Source organism: Rhinolophus sinicus, chromosome 16, assembly GCF_057876585.1.
Source record: "Rhinolophus sinicus isolate RSI-liver-muscle chromosome 16, RSI-T2T, whole genome shotgun sequence".
In the NCBI taxonomy this organism is placed as follows: Eukaryota; Metazoa; Chordata; class Mammalia; order Chiroptera; family Rhinolophidae; genus Rhinolophus; species Rhinolophus sinicus.
The window spans coordinates 1,820,156-1,844,605 of NC_142516.1; the positions used below are offsets into that span (position 1 = coordinate 1,820,156).

The 24,450-nt window shown below is 53.0% G+C and overlaps 2 protein-coding genes and 1 long non-coding RNA gene across 9 annotated transcripts; 2 read left to right on the top strand and 1 right to left on the bottom strand.

The window, feature by feature from the left end:
• Nucleotides 1-238: 238 nt before the first annotated feature.
• On the top strand, nt 239-2,823 carry PIERCE1 (piercer of microtubule wall 1). 2 transcript variants are annotated; one of them, XM_019756806.3, is made up of 3 exons: nt 239-608; nt 1,667-1,745; nt 2,384-2,823. In XM_019756806.3, the coding sequence occupies exons 1-3, from the start codon at nt 466-468 to the stop codon at nt 2,570-2,572; spliced, it is 411 nt and encodes a 136-aa protein (XP_019612365.3). In that variant the 5' UTR covers nt 239-465; the 3' UTR covers nt 2,573-2,823. The 2 variants fall into 2 exon arrangements, with proteins under 2 accessions (XP_019612365.3, XP_074187439.2); XM_074331338.2 differs by having other exon boundaries at nt 276-608; nt 1,667-1,774; nt 2,419-2,823.
• A 3,747-nt stretch (nt 2,824-6,570) lies between these two features.
• PPP1R26 (protein phosphatase 1 regulatory subunit 26) lies at nt 6,571-15,705 on the bottom strand. Of its 3 annotated transcripts, none has more exons than XM_074331336.2 (4): nt 15,571-15,705; nt 13,016-13,129; nt 12,056-12,193; nt 6,571-11,775 (listed from the first exon to the last, which is right to left on the bottom strand). In XM_074331336.2, exon 4 carries the CDS (start codon nt 11,715-11,717, stop codon nt 8,103-8,105), a length of 3,615 nt encoding a protein of 1,204 aa, XP_074187437.2. In that variant the 5' UTR covers nt 11,718-11,775; nt 12,056-12,193; nt 13,016-13,129; nt 15,571-15,705; the 3' UTR covers nt 6,571-8,102. The 3 variants fall into 3 exon arrangements, with proteins under 3 accessions (XP_074187437.2, XP_074187435.2, XP_074187436.2); XM_074331334.2 differs by lacking the exon at nt 15,571-15,705 and adding an exon at nt 15,306-15,564; XM_074331335.2 differs by lacking the exon at nt 15,571-15,705 and adding an exon at nt 13,269-13,805.
• LOC109460973 (uncharacterized) lies at nt 15,019-20,760 on the top strand. 4 transcript variants are annotated; one of them, XR_016019442.1, is made up of 4 exons: nt 15,886-16,337; nt 16,596-16,721; nt 17,846-18,064; nt 18,595-20,760. It is a non-coding gene; the product is annotated as an uncharacterized LOC109460973 (long non-coding RNA). The 4 variants fall into 4 exon arrangements; XR_016019440.1 differs by lacking the exons at nt 15,886-16,337; nt 16,596-16,721 and adding an exon at nt 15,019-15,195; XR_016019441.1 differs by having other exon boundaries at nt 15,886-16,721; nt 18,553-20,760.
• The last annotated feature ends 3,690 nt before the right edge of the window (nt 20,761-24,450 follow it).

Sequence of the window (24,450 nt, forward strand, 5' to 3'; positions counted from 1 at the left end):
GCACGGTGAACGTCAGGTTCTTGGCGTGCCCAGCGGCCTTGCAGAACTTTAACTCCTGCAGCTCGCTGATGAAGCCCCGGCACCAAAGTTTCATTTGCCCAGAAATCCGCCTTGCCTTGCATTCGCGACAATGTCGGGACGTGTTCTGCGCGCGATGACTGCCCGCCCCGCACTCATTCCAGAGTACCTGACACTCCAACCCCAGGATGTGATGCCTTGTTATCCCGGCCAGCCCGGGGCCCGGGGTACTCGCCCCGAAGGTTCTAGACCTCGCACTTAGGCCCCGCTGGCCAGCAGGGGGTCCCCGGCCGAGGAGGTGCGGCTCCTTTAAGACCCGACCTACTCCGTCAGGTGACCAGGCCGTCGCTTAGCAACAGGACGCCGCGCGACCCTCGGGGCGCGGGCTGCGGAGAGGCTGTTCCCTGCCTTGTGTTTCTTCCTCGCGCAGCTCCGGCGGGTTGCAGGATGTCCGAGGAGAACCCCCGAGAGTGTGAGGAGTCTGTGGAGCCCGCGGCCCAGGCCCTCCCGGAGAAAACCGGCGACTACTACCGCATAGCCGAGGACCTACCGGTCAGGTTCAACAACCCGGCGTGGTTTCGGGGCTACAGGTGAGGACCATGGAGTCCCGGCAGGGTCCTCCTGCAAACTCAGAGGACAAAGAGGCCGCCTCCTGCGGCGTGCACACAAGTGCCTATTGGTCCTGCGCTCTGCTCACACAGTCCTGTATGCAAGACTCCCCAGGTCGCCAGCCTGCCCTGGCACCCACGTCAAAAGCGTGGTTAGCTCTTTGGGTCAAACGAGCTGCGAAAGTGCCGCCTAAAGCTTTAGACAGAGTCAGCGGGCCTTCGGCCAGTGCAGGTGGGACAGTGGGTGATCCCAGGGGAAGTCAGAAACCCAATTGGGGGATGAGGGGCCGGGGGTGGGGGTGGGGGATGGAAGGGGCGGGGCGCGGTAAGTCTCCATTCTTCTCTAGGCTGAGGACACCTCTGCAAAGTGTTAAGAATCCGGCCACACCTCCATCATCCTGCTGAGACAGTGGCCTGTGAACCCTCACAGGCATTGCAGACTCTACACTCTTCCTCACAGCTGGGCAGGGGCACCTTCCCTGCCCTCCCGCCTTTAGTCCCCTCTACAATCCCTTACAGTTGGGTCTGGTATTATCCTCGTTTTTCAGGAGACAACAGGATTGTGGAAGGATCCTACCTTGCCTGAGATCTCATAGCATGCATAGCATGAGGCAGAGCTGGGATGTCTGAACCCACAGTCCCCTTGGTCAAACTGTCCTTTGAGTAGTGTCAGTACAGGACACTGCAGGCATATTTTCTCCGGCTCAGAAGTGGAGGGTCCCCCCTGGGTGGTGGGGTCTGGAGTTTGAGCCACAGCTCCCGGCCTACCCAGGAAATGACAGCATGTGCCAAGGCTGAGCTGGCATGAGGACCCGCACTTGCCCCCTGGAAGTTCTTTCGGGCTTTGGCCTGCCTTGTGAAAAGCAAGGGCAGCAGAGGTGAGCAGAGGGGCTCGGTGGTGGGCGAGCCTGCACTCCACTGGAGCCCACATTCACGGTGACGCCACCCACCTGGGGCGTTTCCAGCAAAGCTCCATCAACCAAATCCTTGAAGGCTGTGGCTTAGGCAGAATCAGAATAAATGAGCTTCTCATCTGCCAGGACCCAGGAGCCCGCCTCGGTGTACAGGACCAGTAACCAAGCTTATGGGAGCAGAGCCCCCACGGTGCACGAGATGCCAGTAAGCAGCAAGGAAGGGCACGTGTGCAGGTCGGGAGTCTCTGCAAGAGGCTAATACCCGTTATGGGGGTGGGTGGGTGGGTGGGGCCCAAAGTTCCAACCTCACAAAGTGGAAGGGGCACCTCAAATCCTGTTGGATCAGGGCCGGGTAGAAATGAAGGAATCTAGCAATGAAACATCTTAAAGGATGAAAAAAGTACACACAGACTTGCCGACGACCTTTCAAAGGACCGGCCCCATTCACCCATATATACAACCAACGCTTGTGATTGAAGGCAGTCCGTTTTGAGGCAAATAAATAAAAGTTCAGTAACCGTCCTCGGGGCACAGTTGGTCAGAGCAGAACTGGGGGTGGCTTTGGACCTGACCCCCCAAGTCAAGGTTCAGAACCATGCCCACGTGGCCCCGTAACTGACCCTTCTATCCGAGTAATAGTGAAAGGAGGCACTATTAATTATTATTCCCAGACATCAGGCATAAATTGGGGTGGTCTGGGCCAAACTGGGCCATCCTGCCTGCCCTGGCTTTTCTGTTAGCTAGGAATGGAGATGACATTTTCTCACGAATTCTTATTTCTCTCCCAAAAATGACTGATTAAGAGTATTATCATGCATCACTGTGTTCCCTTTTCACTTCCAGAAAGTATTTTATGCACAATCGAATAAATTTTCCAGACAACTTGCCGCTGGTGGAATGTTCCAGAACAATACTTTGAACACGGACATAGAGAAGAGCATTGTGACAGGTGCCGACAACCACATCACCCCCTATGACCGGCTCAACTTCCACCCCAGTTACAACGTCAGCAGGCCGTCCATTTGTGATTGAGGGGGCTGGGGCACCTCCCTGTGGGGTCTCCTGACCCCAGAAGTGGCAATCTGGAGAACCATCATCCCTGATCTTTGATAATTTGCCTAGTTGTGAAGGTGACAGAATTCACTGTTCTCCCTTAAAAGTTTCCCTCTCTAGATTAGAACAATAAACAAGTGGGGCTGTAATGTCTTACTTTCTCACCTCACATCTGAGCTGGAAAAGGTGTTAATGCCTTGACTTTCATTAAAAATGTTGCTGCTTCCTGACTTTCGGACTCACCTGTAATTAAGGAGCATGTCTGGGTGTCTGGCACCCAACTGTTGTCCTGAACACCGTCCACCTGAGTCTTTATTTGGAGCCTTGTTCACAAGTTATGGAGCAGATTTCCTATTCTAAAGCGACCTGAAATCTGCACAAACCCTACAAGGCCGGGAGGGACAGGAGGGTGCCCTGCCCAGGCATGGACGGGAGTGGCCAGGGAGGGGAACTGCAGAGCCCTTCTAGAAAGCTCCAGGTAGGAGCAGGCAGCGGGGCCATGTCGTTCGAAGTTCCACGGAGCACCCTCCAGCCACGAGTAGGGGCCGGGTGGGAGGCCCAAGAAATGAAGAAGGTCAGCAAGTGTGGGGCTGATGCCCACATGGGAGTTCTCGTCTTCGTGTTCATTTTAAACTTTCAATAAAAAGTCAAAGAAAAAAAAAAAAGGGTAAGCGGGTAATAACATTTTTCTCAGGCGTGGGGGGAAATAGCTGTATTAAGTGGTTTTTTATCTCTATGTACTTGAAGTCGTCATGGGGGGAAATAGCTGTATTAAGTGGTTTTTTATCTCTATGTACTTGAAGTCGTCAATCAGTGTTTCCTATGAGTTAGAGGGCCCTCAATAAGAAATTTTCTGTGACAGTACCTTTCAGACATGGATCTCCCCCTTCCATTATGACAGCAAGACGTACTCATTACAGAACAGAAAAAACCATTGTTACGTACCATCCGTATCATCTTGTTTATGGAGATTTCTACCCAAAGAGAATTTACTCACATATGAATTTGGGAAGAAATCAAGCACCTACTGGTCATTTCTTCATTAAAAACATTTTATTATTAATACACAAAGGAAACATTTTTGGCAACATTCTTAATGTCCACTTTGGAATGGAAATGGTTTCCAGAGAAAATCAATATATTTAATAAAAAAGATACAAAACTGAGCCTGAAGCCAGGATCTGTGTAAAGTCCTTCTTCTGAGCTTAAAAACCAGCACAGACTCCAGGCATAAAACCGAAAATGAGTTTTTACGACCCCTCATTAAAAACAACAAAATACTAAGAACTCTTCTGTGCTTAGCCTCTGTTGAAATAAAAAAAGGAAAAGAAGGCCTCTCAGCCAAGTTTCTAAACTCACCACAAAAGATGAATTCCTTGCTGGGCAGCTGACTAAGCAGGTTGGCAGTCCCAGGGGAGAATAAAGCTGGCAGCAAACGAGCTTTGTCCGCCCACCTCAGACTCGTGAGCGGCATTCGTGGAACAAGACAGCTTCCCAAGCCAAGCACACAGGAGAGACCACTAGGAAAAAAGCCCCAGTTTGGGCTGGGAGTAGCTTCAAGCTGACATCAACAAACAAAAGAGATGCCAGTCGCTTCATACACAGATAGGGCAGGTAACACAACAAAGCTTCCAGGGGAAAGCCTAGGGACTGTTGTCTTCATGACCTTGGGGAGGCCAAGGTTTCTTAAAGATTCATGAATTGGACTTCATTAAAATCGAGATACATCTGTTTTCCTAACGAAAAAAAGATGCTAACCTCTCCAGCAGGCGTCCCAAAGTGCATGCTGGCATCATAACTGGGCACTGATGGTGGCCAATACACTCACATTTCAGTGACAGTTGCTAATGAGTTAAACTACATTTAGAAATAATAGAATTACTAATAATAGACAAATAGAATAAATGGGAAGTTGGAGAACAGACATACCTTTGGTTTACATGTCCATCTTCCCCAAAACGCAGCTGCTGTTCTTCTGACACCTCGGCGCCTGTGAGCTGTACCCACAGCTTCTCTCCCTTTGTCCGCCGTCGTTCCAGGGCCTTCCACATCGTCATCTCATTGGACACACACACCTGCGGCAAACTTACACCTGCACCTCCAGTTCCGGATGGGACAATTAGGGTCCAAAGGAGGTGGCTTGTGGCAGGCCCTGGGCTTGAACCAGTCTTGGGGATGTCCTGGGAGGGACGAGGTCACCAGTGTCTGACCCCACTTTCTGACCCTAACTTTCTACACATTTGCACAAGTCATATAGGCATTCCAGCAATTATGAATTTTGTGAACTTTACTATTTTGACATTTTCAAACTGGAATCTTTGTGTATTGAGCCCTGGGGAAAAAAAGAGATTAGATCCCCCGGTCTAACTGTTCTCTTTGGGGTGACAGCATACAGAATGGGTGGCTGAGAAATGAAAATGACATCCCCTCACTCTGACCTTTGTACTGAGTTCTTTCAAAATCTTAAATCCAGCAGAATAATTATAGAAACGGCAACCGAGACATTAGGGGTGACAAAAGCCAGCTAAAATATTAATGTTCGTGGCTAGTCCTGAAAACCTGGCTTCATCTATGAATAGGTCTTTGCTTGGTCTAGCCTTTGATTCCACTCTGAAAGCAAACACTGAAAAGTGAAGTTTCATGACACTTGACTAATCATTTAGCTGCTGGGTTGGCTTAAAACCAGTCACTTCTTACCCTAACTGTATATTTTCATTTACGCTTGTGTATTTTCCTCCAGTAACCTTTACTCTTTTAATTATAGTCAATTAGAATAAGAGGTTTCAAACATATAGTAAACTACATCAATGCTGAAAAAAACTGTCCAGCACACAAAATAGCAGACGCCTGAGTCTGTAAACAGTGCACTGCTCCCCTAGCGACCATGTCCGGTACTAACCTGGTTGTGGTTTGCAGGCACCGGTGGTGGGATTTGTGCTGTTTCTCTGGGTACAGGCCCTTAATTTCCGGACAGCAGGGAATCAAGATGGCAATACTCTTTATATTTTCCTATGCGCAGATAAGGTGCTAGTGTTTAAATGTACTGCCTGCTTTCCCAGAGCAAATATATCTCAGGCTGGGAGCACCTGTCACCTGACAATTCAGATTCTGAGCAACAGATCAATGACTCTTGGCCGCAGAAGACCCTCTACAGGGGGACGTGGGTGGTGAGCACGGAACATGAACAGGACTTTCTCCTTCTTCCCACTCCCACTCCCGTTCCTGTTCTGTAGGACTTGACTGCAGACGGGCCCCGCTGACCTGCCCGAGCACCAGACACCTCTGAAACTCGGCCCCCCTTCCTCGCACTGAATGAAATGACCCCTGGCCCCAGGCACACAGCCCACTGCCCGCTCCCTAGGAAGTGAGAGCGCTCTGTGGCTGTGACTCGTCTGGAGGGCTTCACAGTGACAGCTGGGTTGAGAGATTCATCATTCACCTGGCACTCTGTCCACAAGTGTGCATGTAGCATCTCAGGCAGCAGCTCCTGTGACACTGCCGTATGTGGCCAGCTCAGGCCCGGGCCAGCGGAAGTGTGGGACAGAGGCTGCAAACATCACAGCCAGTCGTCACTCGACAGCCCTATCTGCCCCCACTGCAGTGCCCTTTCCAGACAGGGTGCGGGGGACACTTCTGACCGTGGCCCTGGCATGTGCCAGCCCGCCTAGGGTGGGGAACACAATGTGTTTTGTCGGCTGTCTCAGGGATGGAACATGCAATCAGCCTTATGTCCGGTTTGTGAAAATAAGGCACGTGTAAGCGACAGTAGGCACACAGACGGTGGGAACTCGGGAGGCAGGAAGAGAGGCAGGTGTGAGGGGTCCTGCCCGGGAACAGGCGAGGCTGGCATGGGCGGAAGCAGCAACATGGCAGGTGCTCAGTGCTAAATGTGCTGATGGCACCGGTGGGACACTGCAGGTCCCAGACACTGGGTGCTCATGACATCTCATGAAGGTGACTGCACAGGACAAACTCCATAAACTAACTCATAAGCAGTGCTTGATTTATTAGCTTTTAGAAAACGGTTCTTATATACAAAACAAGCTGATGTTTGTTTACGAGTGTTAAATACACTCCTTAAAAATTAAATAAAATTTAGAGTATGGATTACATGAACTGTTTTTCCTGGAAGCACTTCAGTGAATGAATAGTTGACAACGGGGATCTCGAATGCACATCACACAGGCACCAGTCACAGCGTCCACGGGCCCACTCGTCACAGCATCTGACCCAGCAGACACCGACTGTGGGTGCCGGGGCAGGTCCACCGTTGGGTACAGAAGTGAATCACTGCTAAAACCCATGGGCGCACGCTGTGTGGAAAATTCACTCACAGTGAGAATACAAACTATGTTCAGCTGCAAAGTCCACCTCGTTCCAGGGCTGTCCCAGCCACATCACAATGTGAGCTGTCAAACTCCAGGCAACTCATGAAAGTTTGCCCGACAATTGCATGTAAAGGTCGTGCCTGGTCAGTGCCCAGCCCCACGGGATGCAGCTGTCCCTTCTGTCTCTACAGTAGCCACGGGTGCCTCCACAGCCACAGAGCAGAAGGCCCAGAAGGTCATGCTTTTCCCTCTTCTGTGCTCAAAACACTGAGAGCGCGGGGGGACGACTCAGCCCTGAGAGGTAGGCCCTCCAAAAGCCGTGGGAAGTGTCTGCTCGGCTGCTCCCTGGAGGGTGCTGGGCTCTGCCATCGGTGCTCCGGCTGTCTGGGCAGCTCCAGCCAAGCTCATTGGTGGGCACAGCTCATAACACGGACATTACAGATGCACCAGCTGCCCATTACCTCATCGGGCTGTGGCTAAAAATGAACAGCAACTCCCATGTAAAGAGGTTCCTCGAGCTGTTAGAACCATGAAGACATTGAACGGGATAGGACACGAGACAATAAAGGCCTCTGTGGGAACTGGGGTGACCGTGCCCAGCCCTCAGTTGGGATTTCCACACAGCAGCAAGCAGCCAGGGTGCCTGCTGGCCTCTGTGCTTTGACATGTCCTTCCGATCGGAGGCTGTGACCGCATGTTCCAAGGATGTGCTCTGGCTGCCCGGGCCCAGGGCCCCTAGATAAGAAGTGCTGGCCAGGAGCCTCCCGACAAGAGACCAGGACGGGGGCTCTGGTGGTGCCCGGGAGGGCGTCACTTCTGCCCCTCAGGCTGAACTGCAGGCACAGCCGGATGTTGCCAGCAGCAATCACCCCAAAGTACGAGTCTCAGAGTCACTTTAAACCTGGCTGTGACGGGCAGAACCAAGTATTGGCAAACCTAAGACTTGTATGGAGACCACAGAAACTGCAATGAGGGGCTCCCTACAAAATCAAACAACTATATTTTCCAAAAATAGTTTTTACAGCACTTTAAATAATTTACAAAAAAGCTACAAAAATCATATTTACCAGGACACATGTGTGAAACAAGACATGGTTTCCTGCTAGTTCTCCCCTTCAGCACAGCATCAGACGCACGCACATACGCGTGCTATCCACACACGCTGAAACCGGGACGTGTACTCACAGCTTGAGGACCTTGCCCTTGGCCAGGGGGCTGCCGCCTTCCTCCATGGAGGTGTCACTCAGCTCACTGGCATCGCTGCCCCAGGCCTCTGGGTCATCATTGTCTCCATCCATCACCCTCTGTCGATACCTCAGGTCTAAAATAGCCTCCTCTGAACCCGAGTTCCTTTTGTCATGTAAGTTGAGCGCTGCCGGTGCCTTTCGACTGGGCCAGTGTCCACCCTCCTTCGTCATGAGCAAGTGCGAGCTTCCAAACACGGGGCCATGGCTGGCCGGAGGCTCTCTGAAGGCCGAGAAGGACGGGCCCTGCAGAGGCAGGCTCAGGGGTGTGCTGAAGAGGCCGGCTGGCTTGCCCCCCCAGGAGACGCTCTTCCCAAAGTGGAATAACTGTGTGGAGAGCAGCGGAGAGAAGCCGGCGAAAGGCAGGCCTCTCTTGGGGTCTGGGGGGAGGCTGGGTGCACATGGGGCCTGGCCCTCGGGTCCCTTCTCCCTCTCGCTCCCGAGGCCCCCTTTCCACACCGTGTCCCTGCCTTCTGAGCTCAGCACCCACGTGCTCTGCAGCCGACTCTGGTGGGCAAAGTCGCCCCATGGGAGGGTGAGGCCAGCCTGGGGCCCCCCTTCCCTGTCTGCTCCCGGGCTCCGCGTCAGTGCGCTCCGGCTCCTAGAGGTCACGGGCAAGGCCCCACTGGGGCTCCCTGCCCGGGTGCCAGCTTCCACACAACTGGACAGCTGACCAAAAGCCCTGTCCCCGGAGGCAGGCCCAGTCCCTCGTGGGCTTTGGTCTTTGTAAGGATAAAGGTTTCTCTTACCAGTGGGTGACCCTCTGGCAGACACAGTCCCACTGGCACTCCTGGGCGGTACCAGCTGGCCTCTGGCCAGAGCGGCGGGGAGGCAGGCCTGGTCAGCGTGGGGGCTGGCCCTCGGTCCCATGGCTGGCTGAGGGGTCCCCCTGACCCTCTGGCTCCGTGTGCACATGCCAGGCTGAAGGGCCAGAGCCGGGGCCACCACCTTTCGGCACAGCAGCTCTGGCCTGGACACATTCCCCGGCCCGAGCGTGGTGGGACCTCCTCCTAGAATTTCTGAACCACTCACGGACTCTTTGGCCTTTTCTGCCAAAAACTTTCTGATCTCCAGTTCGATGCTATCGTCGCTGTCCACGGAACTGCTGTCGTCAGACCGGGAGCTGGGGCTGGCGGCTGAGCTGTGAAGTCCGTGGTCTTCTGCTTCATGGGAGAACAGGTGCCCTTCGCAGGCACTTGGCCCTGACAGGAGGGCTGGGGGCGCGTCCGCGGGGCCAGCGCCAACTGGCTTCGTGCTCTCTGTTTGGCTGCCGAAGACGCGCAAAGGTTTCCTTAGCAGGTTCTCCCTGCTGTCCTTTTTGGACTTTGAGAGGCAGCTTTTCAGCAAGTGTGGGCTTTTGTCTTTCCAGTCTCTCTGGAAGCCACCCAGCTGATCCAGGAACTGTGCCTCGGTGGTGCTGAACCTAACCTTCTTCTTGCACACAGCCCTGGGGTCCCGACACCTTCTCTTGAGCTGCCGCTTGGATCGTAACAAGTCCTTAATGGCAGTGTCCAGGTCCTCGTCACTGTCCAGGGAGCTGCTCTTGTCCTCGGAGCTCTCCTTTTCGTTGACACTCCTCGCCTCGACCGCCTTCCCCTGGCCTGGCGACATGCCACCCCTCGTGTCTGGGGCCACATCCTCCTCACCCAGCCCGACCGTCCTGCAGGGGAGAGGCTGACTGCCGGCCTCACCCTCCCTTCCGGGGGCCTTGCTGGCTTTTCCCTGGCTGTGGTCAGAGTCCAAGGTGACCTCCTTCCCCATCTCTCTCATTTTCTTGGGTGTAGGTGGCCGCACAGTGTTGCTGCTGCCTCTCCGTTTCCTTTTACAGCTCAGCGACAGGGCCTGTGTCTTAGAGACAGGCGCCTTGGGGCCACCAGCCTGGCCGTTGGGGCCCGGCAACGGCAGTGGGTTCTGTGTGGACTGTGGGCAGGCTTCCGTTCTGGCCAGCAAACTCCCCGACTGTGCCTTCAGCGCCAGAAACGTCCGGATCTCCTGCTCTATGCTGTCGTCACTGTCCACCGAGCTGCTGTCCCCATCCGAGCGCGCAGGCACGTTTGGGGGACGAAGGAGCGGGCTGGCAGACAGGGGTCTGTCACTGCCTTCTGTAGGGGCTGGCAGGATCGTTTTGGAAATGTCCAGGATTGCTTCGGCACACATCAGCTCGGTGGGCGTGTCTGCCCGGCAGGCGGATCGGTCCACAAACTCACTCTTGGCAGCTGTGTTTCCTGGTAGTGCAGAGGCTTTGGTCTCCTTTGGTGGCTTAGAGGGATGGTCAGGGTCAAGGCCACCAGGGCCGAGGTCCACGGTCTTTGAGGCCACCGGCTTCTTCTTGCCTGGCATTTTCCTGTGGGTTTCGGGCAAGGCACTTTTTGTGGAGTGGCTCGTGCTGTGTGTAGGAGGATGGGGCCCCTGCTCTTCCCCCGGTAGGGTTTTCTGCAGTGGGTCCCCGCCTGCCTCCTTCCTTTTCTCCAGCTGGTACAGCTGGATGGCCTCCTCAATGCCGTCGTCGCTGCTCGAGTCGGATGCCTCGTGCACCAGGGCTGCGCTCTTGAGTCGCTTCCCTCTCCTCCCGGGACCCACGCCCCTCTTGACCCCACCTTTGTTCTGGGCTGCTTCCACAGGGCAGCAGGTGGCAGCTGGCCTAGGGGCTGCTGGCTTCGTGCCACCCATGCTCTCTGGCTCAGTGGTGACCTTGGACCTCAGGCCTCTGGGCTGTGCCGCTGCCTTCGCCACCCGGGGAGGTTTCCGGAAGACAACCTCCTTCCGCGCTCCCGCCAAATCCAGCCGGTACGCCTTGATTGGCTCTTTGCTGGATCTCAGTGCTGGTCTGGCCAAGCTGTCGTTGGGGTCTGGTGCTTTATCTGCAGACACGTCACATTTTGGGGTCTCATGCTGTCTTTTCTCACTCAGAAACTGCTCTATTTCTGCCCGGATGCTCTGCTCAAAGGAGTCCTCACTGCTGACACTCACCGGGGAGGTGGAGCCCTGGTCCTCACCGGCCCCCACGCGGCTGCCCGGGACACCTCCTGAGCCAGCTGCAAGTTTTGGGGGACACAGGGCAGTCGGGGTGCTGCTCTGAGGCGGCTCTGGTTGGCACCGGCTGTCCCCATCAGCGGGTGCGGGGGGCTGGGTGGCCCCGCTCTTGGCCTTCAGGTACTCCTGGATGGCTTCCTCGATGCCCCGGTCCACAGAATCGTCACTGTCGGAATCCAGCAGCGAGGGGCTGACGTCTGCGGCTTGCTCGGCCCGCTTGGGGTCAAAATCAGCAGCAAGAGCACAGGCAGCCGAGGCGGGGCTGGTGGCCCAGCAGGCGGCACGGCCCCTCTCTGCCCTGTGGCTCCCGTGCAGGGCGCGCTCATGGCTCATGCCCCGCGCAGCCCGGGCACCCTGAAGCGTGCTGATGATCATGTGCACGCTGGCACGCACCGCCGTGCCCCCCACGCCCTCTGTCGCCTCCGAGAAGCAGCCGGGAAACCTACAGCTCCCGGGCGGGCTGAAGGCCTCCCATGTGGACTGGAGAGCAAGCACAGGAGGGGCGTTCATGAGAAACATCCTAGCAGACGGGGAGGGACGTGCAGAGTCGAGTCTGTCCGTCTACCCGGTTCACATCCTGCGGGGAAAGAAAGCACATTGCTCAGATGCCACTGAGTGAGGTGATGGCGCTGTGGCCACGAAGAAACAGCAGGCCGGTCAGCGTCCGGTCAGCTGGGGGCCCAGGTGAGGTGGGTTCGTGGGCCTCAGTGTCCTGGGCTGTGAAGTGGGACCGCCGTGAAGACCCGAGGGGAAACCGCCTCTGGGCCGCCCGCCTGCTTGCGGGAGCACACCCGTGCCACCCCTGACTCTGACTTTGGGACCCCATCATCTCTGCAAGAGAACAGGTCTTATTTTACCTCAAAAAGTTGTCCAGGGGTGCCAGTGGGATAGAGGCCACAAACGCTTCTCTGTGAGGTAAAAAGAACGAGATTCTGATGCTGGTCTAGTTAGGGGCCTTCGTGGGTCGGGTCATTCTCGACAGAAGCAGCAAGGTACTGCAAGAAAACATACGTGATATGAGCAACCCTACAATTACTTCCCCAAACATCTGCAAAGAGTCACTTTTTATTCAAAGACATCACAAATGTGTATTTGTCAAATGGTCTCATGCAGCCATAGCATTACTTTGGCTACTTAGCATACAAGTTGTCCCCAAAATAGTCACACCATTTGTTCATTCTGTGTGGTCACCTATGGGTCCCATGTCTCAGACCAAATGTGGCCTCGTCAGCAGAACTGCTGGGCTGGTCCAGGGAACACTGACGACCGATGATAAACAGCCTCCACACCAAAGGTCTGGGGACCATTGCTGCAGAGCAGACTACAATGTGGATGGCAAATGGTCAAGTGGAAAAACATAAGCCACACCAGGTAACTGTTAATTTTTAACATGTTTCTCTGACCTATCGTGACCCCACCAACTGGAATGCAAAGCCACTGAGATGCAAGAGGACAGCCTGGCAGCATTTATGGAAACAGGAAATTGAGTTCCGCCCCAAAAATGGTGCCAGGCAAGGCTGTCACCACCCTGGGGACCTCAGGGGTGGGATGGAACCAGCCTGTGGATTTGCTTTGCTTCCGACACAGACCCTTCTCTGCCAGGAGCTTCCTTTCTGACGAACATGTAATCTTGTTTATACCCCAGAGTCCTCTCCAAGAAAGCGTGGCTCAGCCACCTCGGCACAGACATGCCCCAACAGGTGTGACCAGCGATAATCCAGAGGGTGAGACAAATTCAACAGCAAGTCACTTGCTATTACTGATTTGTGCTCAAAAAGTAAAACCACAATGTGAAAGAATTTCTTTCTTGCACTTACTTGAAACTCTCTTCACGTCCAGGTTCAGTCCGGTGACACAGCAGCCCACCCTGGCACAAGGTCGCATGGCTCCACCTGCACTCCATGGCACCCTCTACCCACTTTTAAAATAGACTTTGGATTGCCAGGAATAAAGAGAAGCAGAAACATCTAATTCAGAGGCTGAAGCCACAGCTAGTAAATACATATGTATATTTTTTGGAAAGAAATAGCATCAATTTAAGGGCTCAAAACAAATTTTGAAAGAACTTACCCTGAGATCAAATATAGTTAATCACAACTATTTTTCAACTGTCTGGGCCATAGATCTGATACTGTAGGATGTTGATGGGGGAGTATGTGAACCTACCCGCTAGTTCTCAGACCCTGGCAGCCACTACAGCCCACAACCCCAGCCGCAGAGCAGTGGGCACCAGCAATGTGTGTGTGTGTGTGGGGGGGATAAAGGAGGGCTCTTTCACTCGCTGGGGACCTTGCTCACCTGGCTGTAGTCGTTATTGAAAATTACAGAAATTAGAAGACATTTGAGTAGGCCTGGGGCTGTGACGAGTCTACATAAAGAATAGTAACTCCTGGAGGCAGCTGGATGGCTCAAGTGATTAGAGTGCGAGCTCTCAACAAGGTTGCCGGTTCAATTCCCGCATGGGATACGGGGCTGCTTCCCCTGCAACTAAAGATTGGAAACGGTGACTGGACTTGGAGCTGAGCTGCACCCTCCACAACTAGACTGAAGGACAATGACTTGGAAATGATGGGCCCTGAAGAAACACAGTTCCCCAATATTCCCCAATAAAATTTGTATATATATATATATATATATATATATATATATATATATATATATATATATAAATTAACTCCTGAAACAGCAATACCATCTTAAAAAGGGGTCCAGGGATGAACCCCAACATATGCCAATGCATCAGGCTGCAGTGGTTTCTACACTAGGAAGCAAAGTTGGGAGAAGAAAGCTGGTCTGTACTAAGTCTGCTGAGTTCACCACCCTTAATTGACTGCAGACAGAGCTTGGACTCCTAGTGAACAGTTTTCTGAATTGTCAAATTACCTAGCAGAAGAATGAGGTTTAAAATTCAGAGGGCGTCTCCAGCGACAGCCTGTGGCTTTAAAACAATCAACCGCAGGAGATGAATCACTTTGGAAAACTCCCCTAAACTGTACTTGGAAAGAACTGGGAGCTAAAGCCAGGGGCTCAGGTTTGTCAAACTGACACCCTGCACCGAGAGCTCAGAACCAGGTCTCCAGGGTGGCTGTGGGGACACCCAGCCCTGCTCCCCAAAACCACGTGGTGCCAGAATTTAAAAAGTAGTGGAGGGACCCTGACATCTCAGTCTAGACACCCACCTTCAGGGAGAACAAAACCAGGCTTAGGCTTATTCTTAACAGTCTGCCTTTCTGCACGAAATACTCCCAATACATTTCTGGAATCATCAAAAGCGGTTCAGCTCTTGTTCTTACCTCCCAGGGGCACGCCCCCCACCCCCACACCACCCCCCGCCCCCCACAGGGCGTTTAGAGAGATGAGAGCCACGTAGGGATAAGGGTCCATTCCGGGCAACCTGAAATGGGCGTGGGCTAGGTAGACCTCACAATATTGCAGCAAGGTCTACCCCCAAGCAAAGCTGCAGTGCCACCGCGTGTGACCGAGGGATTGGAGGTTAGGAAAGGCCCTCAAGGCTGACCCTGCTCTGTCCTTTTCTCCGAGCACAAGGGGCTCCCAGACTGGGGGCGCAGAACCCGCTCTGCCTTTGCCAGAAAGATCTCTGCGTACGGGGCTGCGAGCTGGCCCTCAGCCAGGTTAAGTACGAGCACCTCCCTCAAGGAAGGAGACAGGCCTTCACGCAAGTCTGCGCCCCCGGGGTTATTTTTCTGGGATGCCGGTGCTGGGGGCCAGGGGACGGCCGGACGCTTCGTGACCCTCCCGGAAGCTACGCCGGGCGCAGAGCGTGAGTGCCCTTCCGTGGGAGGGCCAGGCCTTCGGCCGAGCGCGGAAGGCGGGGAGCGCCGCACCGGCCGGAAACTGCCCCTCGGGCCCTTACCTGCATCTCACCTGAGTGCGCCCTGCGCCCCTCGTCCCATTCCCCGCCGGCATCGAGGGGCGCGGGGGGCCATGCAGCAGGGCCAGGAGCTGCCGCCCGGGCCGCGACCCTCGCCGGGGCCAGGTAACAGCCTCCCGCACCCGCCGAGCCCGCCCGCGCCCCGCGCGCCCTCCCCGGGAGCCTGGCGCTGCCGTCCGCGGCCTGCCCCGCCGCCCTCCCGCCCTGGCGCTCACCTCGGCTCCGCCACCCGGCCCCTCGCCACCGCCCCCTAGCCCGGCGTCGGCCCGCCCGCCCCGCGTCCCCGGGGAGGAGCGGCGCGCGGGGGGCGCGCGGCGGTGGCGGGGTCCCGGCGCCCCGCTCCTCGGGCCCGGAGTGGAGGGGGCTGGGGCCGCCGCCTCTCCGCAGCCGCTCCCCACCCCCGCTCCGGCGCCGAGGGACGCGCGGAAGGCGGGGCGCGCGGGGCGGGGCGACCCCCGGCCGCCCCCTCCTTGGACCTACCGGCGGCGGCGGGAGCGGCGGCCGCGCTCCGGAAGCCGTGCCCGGTGGCTGGGCATCATGGGAATGGCACGGCCGAGTTCCGGGGGAGGCGCGCGGCCCGGCCGGACCCCCGCCCGGCGAGCGCGCGCCCACCTGCCGGCCGCTACGGAGGCCCAGGGACGCCCCACCCCTCCCCGACTCGGACGGGGCACCCGGAAATGCTCCTGGTGCAGTTGGTGAATTGTTTGTGTGATGTCAGACCCCCACACACCCCTGTAGAGGCGGGAACCCCCGGGGTCTGTTGACCGCTCTGTCCCTGGGGCTCGCGCAGTGTAAGTGCTGGGAGTGCGGCGAACGTCCGCCCTCCGCCACCACCCCAGAGGTGGGAGGGATGGGCCGCAGGCTAGCGCGCTGCTGGCTCCTTTATCCTGGATGTCCTTACTATGATTGTAAGCGGCTGTGCCACTGGAAGCTCCAGCATGTCTGGTGCCGCTGTGTGCCTGGCACCGTGCCTGCATCTCTATCCTCCTTGGGGCGGCGAAGGTGAAGTTTCGTGCTGTAAGTCTGCACCGAGCTCCAGGTTGAGCCTGGCCTCCCAGCTGCGGTAGGGGCCAGTCCCTCTGCCTGATCCCTTTTCCCGTCCCCACCTCGTCCCGTCGTCCTCCCAAGCTTCGTGCTGCACGGTCAGCTTTCCCCCCAGGATACGGCCCAGGCCTCCAGCTGTGTTGGCCCTTGGCTTTGCATACTGCTTCCATGCGTCTGGGTTTACAGCCTCACCCCAAACTCAGGTAAGGAACCTGAGGCTGAGAATAGATGAGGACCGGCCCAGGGGCATGGTGCCGGAAAGCCAGGCGGCCACGGTGCCAGCCCTGTGTTTAGTAGAAACCCAGAACTTCTGAGCAGCAAGGACCTGGCAGAACTCCCCACAGTCCCCCAAGAGATTGTTCTGGGCACCTTAAGAGTGTGTGGGCGCTGGAGGAGGCAATGGGGTTGGAAGGAATTGGGGGACTGCCCTCACGTGCACACCTGCAGCCTGGTTCCAACAGGAGGAACTGGATATCAGTATTCCCACCTGTCCTGGATGAAGAGCCATCCCACCTGTGCTGGATCCTTGGCCTGTTTGGGAAGGGGGAGGGGAACACATCAAGGACCCGCCCTGGACAGCAAGTCAGGTTCTGTTAGGTTCTGTTTCTGGACTCTTCTCTGAACTTGTGACCTTGAACGCCTTTCCAGTTTTCTTTTATAATTCAAATAGTCCGGACACCTTTGCCCAAGGCCTGTGGTGTCCAGGTGCTGCTCAGGGCACTAAGCCACTTGGGATCTGGACCAAGCGAGAGCAAGACACAAACACTGTCCGTTTGTCTGTCCATGCTGGCCTCTGTGGCCATAACCCAGATGTAACGGGGTGAACTGGGGGTTCATTTCCTGTCTCAAAAGTGCCAGAGGGAATCTAAAGAACAAACTAAATGAACAAACAAAACAGAAACAGACTCACAGATACAGAGAACAAACTGATGGTTGCGGGTGTGTGGGGTGAGGGTGGTTTGGGGAACAGTGAAAAATGTGAAAGGATTAAGAAGTACAAATGGGTAGTTACAAAATAGTTATGGGATGTAAAGGACAGCTTAGGGAATATACTCAATAATGTAACAACTACTATGTATGTTGCCAGGTGGGTACTAAACTAATGAGGGCATCACTGCATAAATTGTGTAAATGTCTAACCACTATGCTGTACACCTGAAACTAATATAAAATAATATTGAATGTCAACTGTAACTGAGAAAAAAAAAAAAAAGTAAATTTAATAAAAAAGAAAAAAGAAAATGCCAGAGGTTTGATAGAATAAAAAACCAGGGGTGTTTTCCTATAAGGCATGAGAAGGGACATTTGTAGTCTTACCATCTGGGGAACTTGGGGGCCAAGTGTCAAGAAACCCATTAAAGGGGCGTCCGGTGCTCTGTTGGTTAGAGCGTGGTGCTCTTAACAACAATGTTGCTGGTTCAATCCCCACATGAGCTGCACCCTCTATAATTAGATTAAAACAACTACTTGACTTGGAGCTGATGGGTCCTGGAAAAACACATGTAAAATTTATAAAAGTTTGGGGGGAAAAAAAAAACCCAAACCATTACAACATTCTCTTAATGCTTCAGTGAATTGTTTTAATGAACAGTATTATCACATTATAAAAGTCATACTTGTTCATTATCAAAAGTTTGGGGAACTGTATCTAAGTAATCACCTAACAGCCCAGAAATATGGACTGTAAATATTTTGGCATGTGTGTTCACAGTTTAAACAGTGCGGTGGTGAACAGCATTGATGATGTGTCCTTGGAAGCGGCTGAGTATTTCCTCAGGGTGAATTCCTAGAAGAGACACCATCGGCCAAGGGCTAGGATGCATTTTGCCAAAATGCCTTCCAGAAACGCCGACTGTGGGGCAGACTGCCCACGGGTGGGTGAATGGGCCTGAACCGGTCTCGTTCCCTGTCGTCTCTGGCAGTCTCATGGGTAAGACAGCCGTTTCATCACTTTAATTGGAATTTCTCTGATTCCAGTTGAACACCTTTTCATTTTGTTATTGGCTATTTGGAAAATTGCCTATACGTGTTCTTTGTGCATTTTTTCTTTTTCTTTTGGGCTGTGTATCTTTTTTGTTATCTGAGAGCTGTTCCAGTTAAGGATTCTAGCCCATCTCTACCACACACTCACGGGCATCACATTTATTTTTCACAGTTTCTCATTTTTCTTTTCACTGGGGACTTCCCTTGTTTGTTTTTGTTGCAGTGCGCAAGTTTTGAACTTGTTATGTAGCCAAGTTTATCAAGTTTTCTTTTATGGTTTCTGGCTTTGGGTTAAGTAAGGCCCAGGGTAACTTTTATCACTCTGAGATTTCCTAAGTGTTCACTGATTTAATGGTTAAATTTCAAAAGAAGAGAATAACTGAAAACATGGAGGGGCTGAAGCCAGAAGGGCCCTTATTATCTGTTTCCCTTCAGGAGTTAATGACACTCTCATAATTAAAGGCTCTCAATTGACAGAAGACACCGTTTCCCGCTGGAGGAGGTTTGATGGTCTCCAGTGGGAGGCAGACTTATGCGTCCAGTCCTGTCTGTGGAATGTGAGATGCTGGACCACACTTCCAGGAATCCGTCCTGAGGCCCTGCTCACTGTGTGTCCAGGCGGGTCTCTACAAAGACTGTTTGTCGCTTCTCAAAGCAAAAAACTGGAAATGACCAAATTGAGGGGAACTGTGAAAAATGACGTCACATCCATGCCCGGCTGAGCCTCTGATGGAAAGAATGAGGTCTGTCTGTGCCCACTGGGAACCGGTCACATAAAGCCTCATCCAGGTGTGCTCTCAGTGGCGGGTGGTAAGGGTGTCATGTGATCTGCTGTCTGGCCAATGGAAGCACAGATTAATCGTCCCACCTGGGCCTGAGAGCAGCCCTCAGTGGGATTTCCTCTGAGGAGTAGCCTGGGGTGGGGGCCGGCAGAGAGAGGTTTTATTGTTCTTTTTATATTGTTTCAGTTTTAAAAATCAGAGCATTGCTTTCATATGTAAAAAAAAAAAACTCTCAGGAAATGTTTAATAGGAATGTTAATGTATGCAAATGAAGTTATATGCATATTGCACCCAGAGCCAGGGGGGAGTAAATGCTGACTCGATTTGATCCTGGGAAATTCTGTGTCTGCACAGCACAGTTATAAAATCTTTTACCTCAGAAGCAGTTTTAACAGCTTTATTTGGTTTTATTTCTTGAGTGTCAGGTTGTTAGAATTCTCCTGGCATGAATTTTACCCAGTTTTTTACCATTTCAGAGGACGACGTGACGTTAAGCTTGTCTATTTATAAGGGAGCATTCTAAACTAAAGCAGAAAATAAGCCTCTTGAGAGGAAATTATTCAGGAGGGCCCAGTGGGCATCATAAATGGAAACTGAGGACACCTCACCTCAGATTTATTCAAGAAAGAGCAGTATTGTTTCCAATTCAAGATTGGAGGGAGCTCTGATTCTTTGCAGAAAATAAATAGGACAAAGGCTCTTATTAGACCATTTTGGGAAGTCAGCGCCTTTCCTTTCCTTTGGAGGGCCTGGTGGCCCCTGCGGGTGGCACCAAGAAGTGGCTGGGATGGAGGCTCAGGGCTGGAATGGGGTTCCCTTTGAAAGTAGGAAAAACATACTGAAAAGGTGAAAGCAACAACAGCCAGCAGAAATCAACATTTTTGCCCAGACAGTCTGGGCCGGGAGCCACCTGGGGTTAGTCCCACCCAGATGGGAAGAAAGAGAGAGTTTTTCTCAGGGGAAGGTGGTCAGCCAGTTCAGTACTGTTTGGATGTAGGATGGGGCAGAGGGAGTGGCTGTTACATGCATAGGACAGAGGCCTCCGCTGAGATGGCCCCTTGGATTGTCCAGTTGAGGGAAGTGGCTAGGTCTTCACACCCCTTGTACAGAGGCCGCTGGATGTGGGCTGCCCCCCCCCCCCCCAGGAGGTGACCTTCGCCCAGGAGTGTCCTTCGGGCTGAGGCGTGGCCCCAAGGGTCTCAGCTATGGCACCTCTGCCCGGAAGGGGGTCTGGGCCACTGGCCTGTGTCTACCACCCACCACCCAGGTCTTGATTCCTTTGAAAGCACCTACTTGAACCTTGTGCTTCAGAAAATCTGCCAGCAGCTCCCTGTCCATATTTCAGGCAAAGCTTTGTTAACTTGGTAAATCTTCCTCAAAAGTTTGACTCAACCTCCATTCAGTGGAAGAGGCTGCTGGAAATGTGTCAAGAATTATAAGATTATAAGTCTTACTGAGACAGGTTAGTTAACATGTTGTTAGGTGGACAGGAAGGTCGCTGGTAAAATAAATAAAAGACAGGCATATCCTGAAACTCCAGGTTCTGAAATGGCTCATTCAGTCCAGGACAAAAATACCAGCACCTTGAGGTTAAGTTATTTCGTAAATCCCTTCTGGCCAGACAAATGGGAGCTGTCTGATAGATAGGAACGGGTTATTTTGCTAATCCCTTTAGGGTGGGCAAACAGGACAAACCTGATAGCCGAATTCCATTAAAAGACCCAGCTCCCTTCTCCAAGCAGAGAAGGGAAGATATAAAAGTAAGAGCTTTTGCCTCAGTCATGGGGTCCCATTCGGAACCCCCTCCCACTCGAGAGGTGCAATTCTTTACTTTTAATAAACTATTCTCTTTTACAACTGCGCCTCGCTCCGCGCTTCCCTTCTTCGGTTTCACGAGACACGATCCTGGCACTCACAGAAATTTCCTACATCATTACATATCAAAATCTGAACTAGAATTTTAACCATCAGGATTAAAATGATGCAAATGCGACGCAGGAAACAAATTCCAGCAAAACTTGTCCTGAGGAAGGGTCCGAGTCCTCAGTGAGGGGATGTGGGCGGTGCGCCAGTGAGCAAGTTTACACGTCAGCCTTGGAAATGTCCCCGAATCCATAGAAATTATTGTTTCAGTTTTCCTTTGGCAGAAAAAAGCAGGCATCCACTGTACATTCTCATTCTCTGGGTTTGGGAAGGGCAATTAGAGAATTTTATATTTGTGTGTAGAACCCGACTTAGGAGGTCTAAAAATTAAGTTCACGAACTTGTTGCAACGATGTTGCTAACCTTTTTTGATATCAGAGGGATTATTCATCATGGATTTGTACCAATTGGACCAACAATTAACCAAGTTTACTATTTGGAAGACTTAAAAGGCTGTGTAAAAAGTTTTTGGGGCCCGCCCGGTGGCTCAGGTGGTTGGAGCACCGTGCTCCTAATGCCAAGGTCACTGGTTCAATTCCCACATGGGTCAGTGAGCTGCGCCCTCTAAGCTAAGATTGTGAACAATGGCTCCAGAGTTGGGCTGCAGTGGGCCACCATGTGCTGCCTTGAGCGGTGGCAACTGACTGCCTCAGCGGGGGTGGGGCGGGTGCAAGGCTCATAATACCAGCATGGGCCCGGGAGCTGTATGCTACACAACCAGAGAAAAACAACGGCTTGAACCAGAGGGGCAGGGGAAGGCAGAAGAAGGAGGGAAAAAGTTTTCGTCTGAAAACAACCTGAACTTTTCACCAACAATTCATGGCTCTTGCATCACGACAATGCAACAGCTCACACGGCACTGTCTGTGAGGGAGTTTTTAGCCAGTAAACAAATAACTGTACTGGAACACCCTCCCTACTCACCTGATCTGACCCCCAATGGCTTCTTTCTTTACCCGAAGATAAAGGAAATATTGAAAGGAAGACATTTTGATGACATTCAGGACATCAAGGGTAATACGACGACAGCTCTGATGGCCATTCCCGAAAAAGAGTTCCAAAATTGCTGTGAAGTGTGGACTAGGCTTTTGTGTCGGTGCAGAGCTTCCCAAGGGGAGTGCTCGGAAGGTGACCGTAGTGAATTCAACAGTGAGGTATGGAGCACTTTTTCTAGGATGAGTTCGTGAACTTAATTGTCAGACCTCATATTCCCTTTCTGACACATGGGATAGAACGATCCTCAAAGCTTGACAAAGGTTTATGGGTTGTTTGTACAGCAGTGAGTTGGTGCCTTAGAAAGAAGTAGGAGTGTGTGGAGAGCTGCGCCTTCCCATCTGCTAAAAGGACCACCCGAGACCTGAAGGAGTTGAAAGATGACCACTGGGAACAGAGAAAGCCATGCCCCAAAGCCTCTCCCTTCCAGAAGGCACCGTCTAATTTCAAACTAAAACAACCTTCAGAAATGTCCCCCACCACAGCACTCTGTGTTCTGTTTTGGGAATATTTCCCTCAGGTACATGACTGGGAGAAATGCTACCCTCCTTTTCTCTCAAGGTCATGACCTTGTGGACATAAGAGATGAGAGTGCTGCTCTGGTCCCTGGAGATGAGCTGGGCCCGCTGGGGGGGAAAGGGGGTGGTGTGGGGGCTCGTGTGTGGGTGTCACCCAGGCTTCATCTTGGGGTGGCCTTTGCCATACCTGCTGACCCACAGGGCTCATCTTCCTTGATAGTGGGTGCAGTAGGGGGGAGACCTGCCCTCCCGAGAAAGGTCAAGGGCCACACAGACTGGCCAGAGCTGAATGTGAGGAAGGCCCTGGGTGGGTGCAGAGCCAGGGGCAGGAGGGTTTTCTCCCTTCAATCAGACACAACTTTGCTTTGGAGTCTAGGTGTTACTGTTGTTAGTTTTCAGTGGACAGTGTTTGACTCCCTGAGTGGCACAAGCATTGTCATGCTCCAGACCCAGGTGGGCGTCCATGCACCTGATCCATCCTAGCACCTAGGGTGGAGGGAAGGATGAAGTGAGCTGCCCCTGCCCTTTCAGGCCCCTGTGTAGGTGGCGGGATACGAAGGTGAAACACGCGGCGGCAGGATGAGCCTTACTGTGAAAACCAGCTGCACAAACCTATCGCCCCTATGTTCTGAAACCAGGGTCTCTGGTCACAATGAAACAGGGTTTGTTTGTGCAATCCTACTACTGAAAGGCAAAAAGAGGTGGACCAGTAGACAGATGTAAAACCTGGCTGTAATTCTTACCGTGGAAGCCAGAGACAAAGACACTTTGACCTGAGCCACACAGCCCCACTGAGGCGTTTACACGAGTGACTAGCTGAATGGGCAGCTGTTGGGTCACATCGACGGTGTGGGCAGAGTGACCTTGCCTCTCAGTCTGTGAAGCCTGCTGACCTCCAGCCTTAGAGTGCCCTGCGCTTGGTCCAGCCTGGGCGCGGGCACACACACACAGTGAGACTCTGCGTTTGCAGTTTTGCTGGTCATCATACGTAGACTTTGAGGGAAATGAAGGCAGCTGGTCAGGCACCATTGTGTCCCAAGCCACTATTAGTTCTGCAGCCTCTGTCACCAAGGGTAAAAAGGGACAGGAGTGCCCTGCAAACTCTCTGGCTGAGAAGCCACTCCTGCTCTGAAAGCCTGGACAGACTGTGCTGGTCCAAAGGGACCGCAGTCACACTGTCACACAGCGTCACTGTGACAGCTGAGAAACTCTTCTGTGCACGGCCCCTGCTCTGAAAGCCACCCGGGACCCCTGGCTCACTGGAGAAGAAGCGACTCCATCCAGTATCTCAAAGGAGAAACCCAAGATATTTAAAGGTGACACCAGAAAGAGTACGTTTGCATCTGATTTCTGCTCTGTCCATCTTCCCAATGTCTCTGGCTAAACTGGAAAAGAACAGAGTTGTGTGTGGAGAAAAAGAGGCCTCTATGACGTGAGTTGCTAGAACTTCCTAAGACACCCAAAGCTGCTCTTGATGTCTTGGCTGCAGAGAATGTCATGTCAAGTGTCACCTGAAGGCCCCAGCCTCAGGCCTCTAGGGTTGAGGAAGAGAAGGAACCACGGACAGAACATATGTGATTTAAAAGGAAGAGCTGGACACGTTCCTGAAGAATCCAGAGCTGGCTGAGAAACTGGTAAAACTTTAGTGCGTATATTAATCTCTGTCCTGACGGTACCACCTGGTTTTCTTACGCAGCGGTGTCGAAACGTCATTGAAGACCTCAGATGGATAGAATAACACCGAATCTGAGACCTGTCCTGGGGGACAAATTAAGGAGTAAAATTTGTTGAGGTTCCCACATGCCAGAGATGGACAGGCAGGTGAAGAGGAAGAACTAGCATTTTTCCTGCCTTTCCCATGTGCTCTGTGCCAAATAGGATGCAAGGGAGCCTTTTTTATGGAAGCGTTCCAAGTAACAAATGAAAAAAAGGAATGCTAGAACTAGAATATCACTGCTGTGCCACTCCTGCAGCGGTTGGCTCCTAAAAAAGGGAAAATCAGACCTGTGTGCCCCCCAGTGGAGGTCATGGCAGCCTGGGGACGGCCTAGGGGACGCGGCCTGAGTGATGGAGTCCCTGGCCCTGCTGCCACCCTGGGGGAAACCCACTAGACTACGG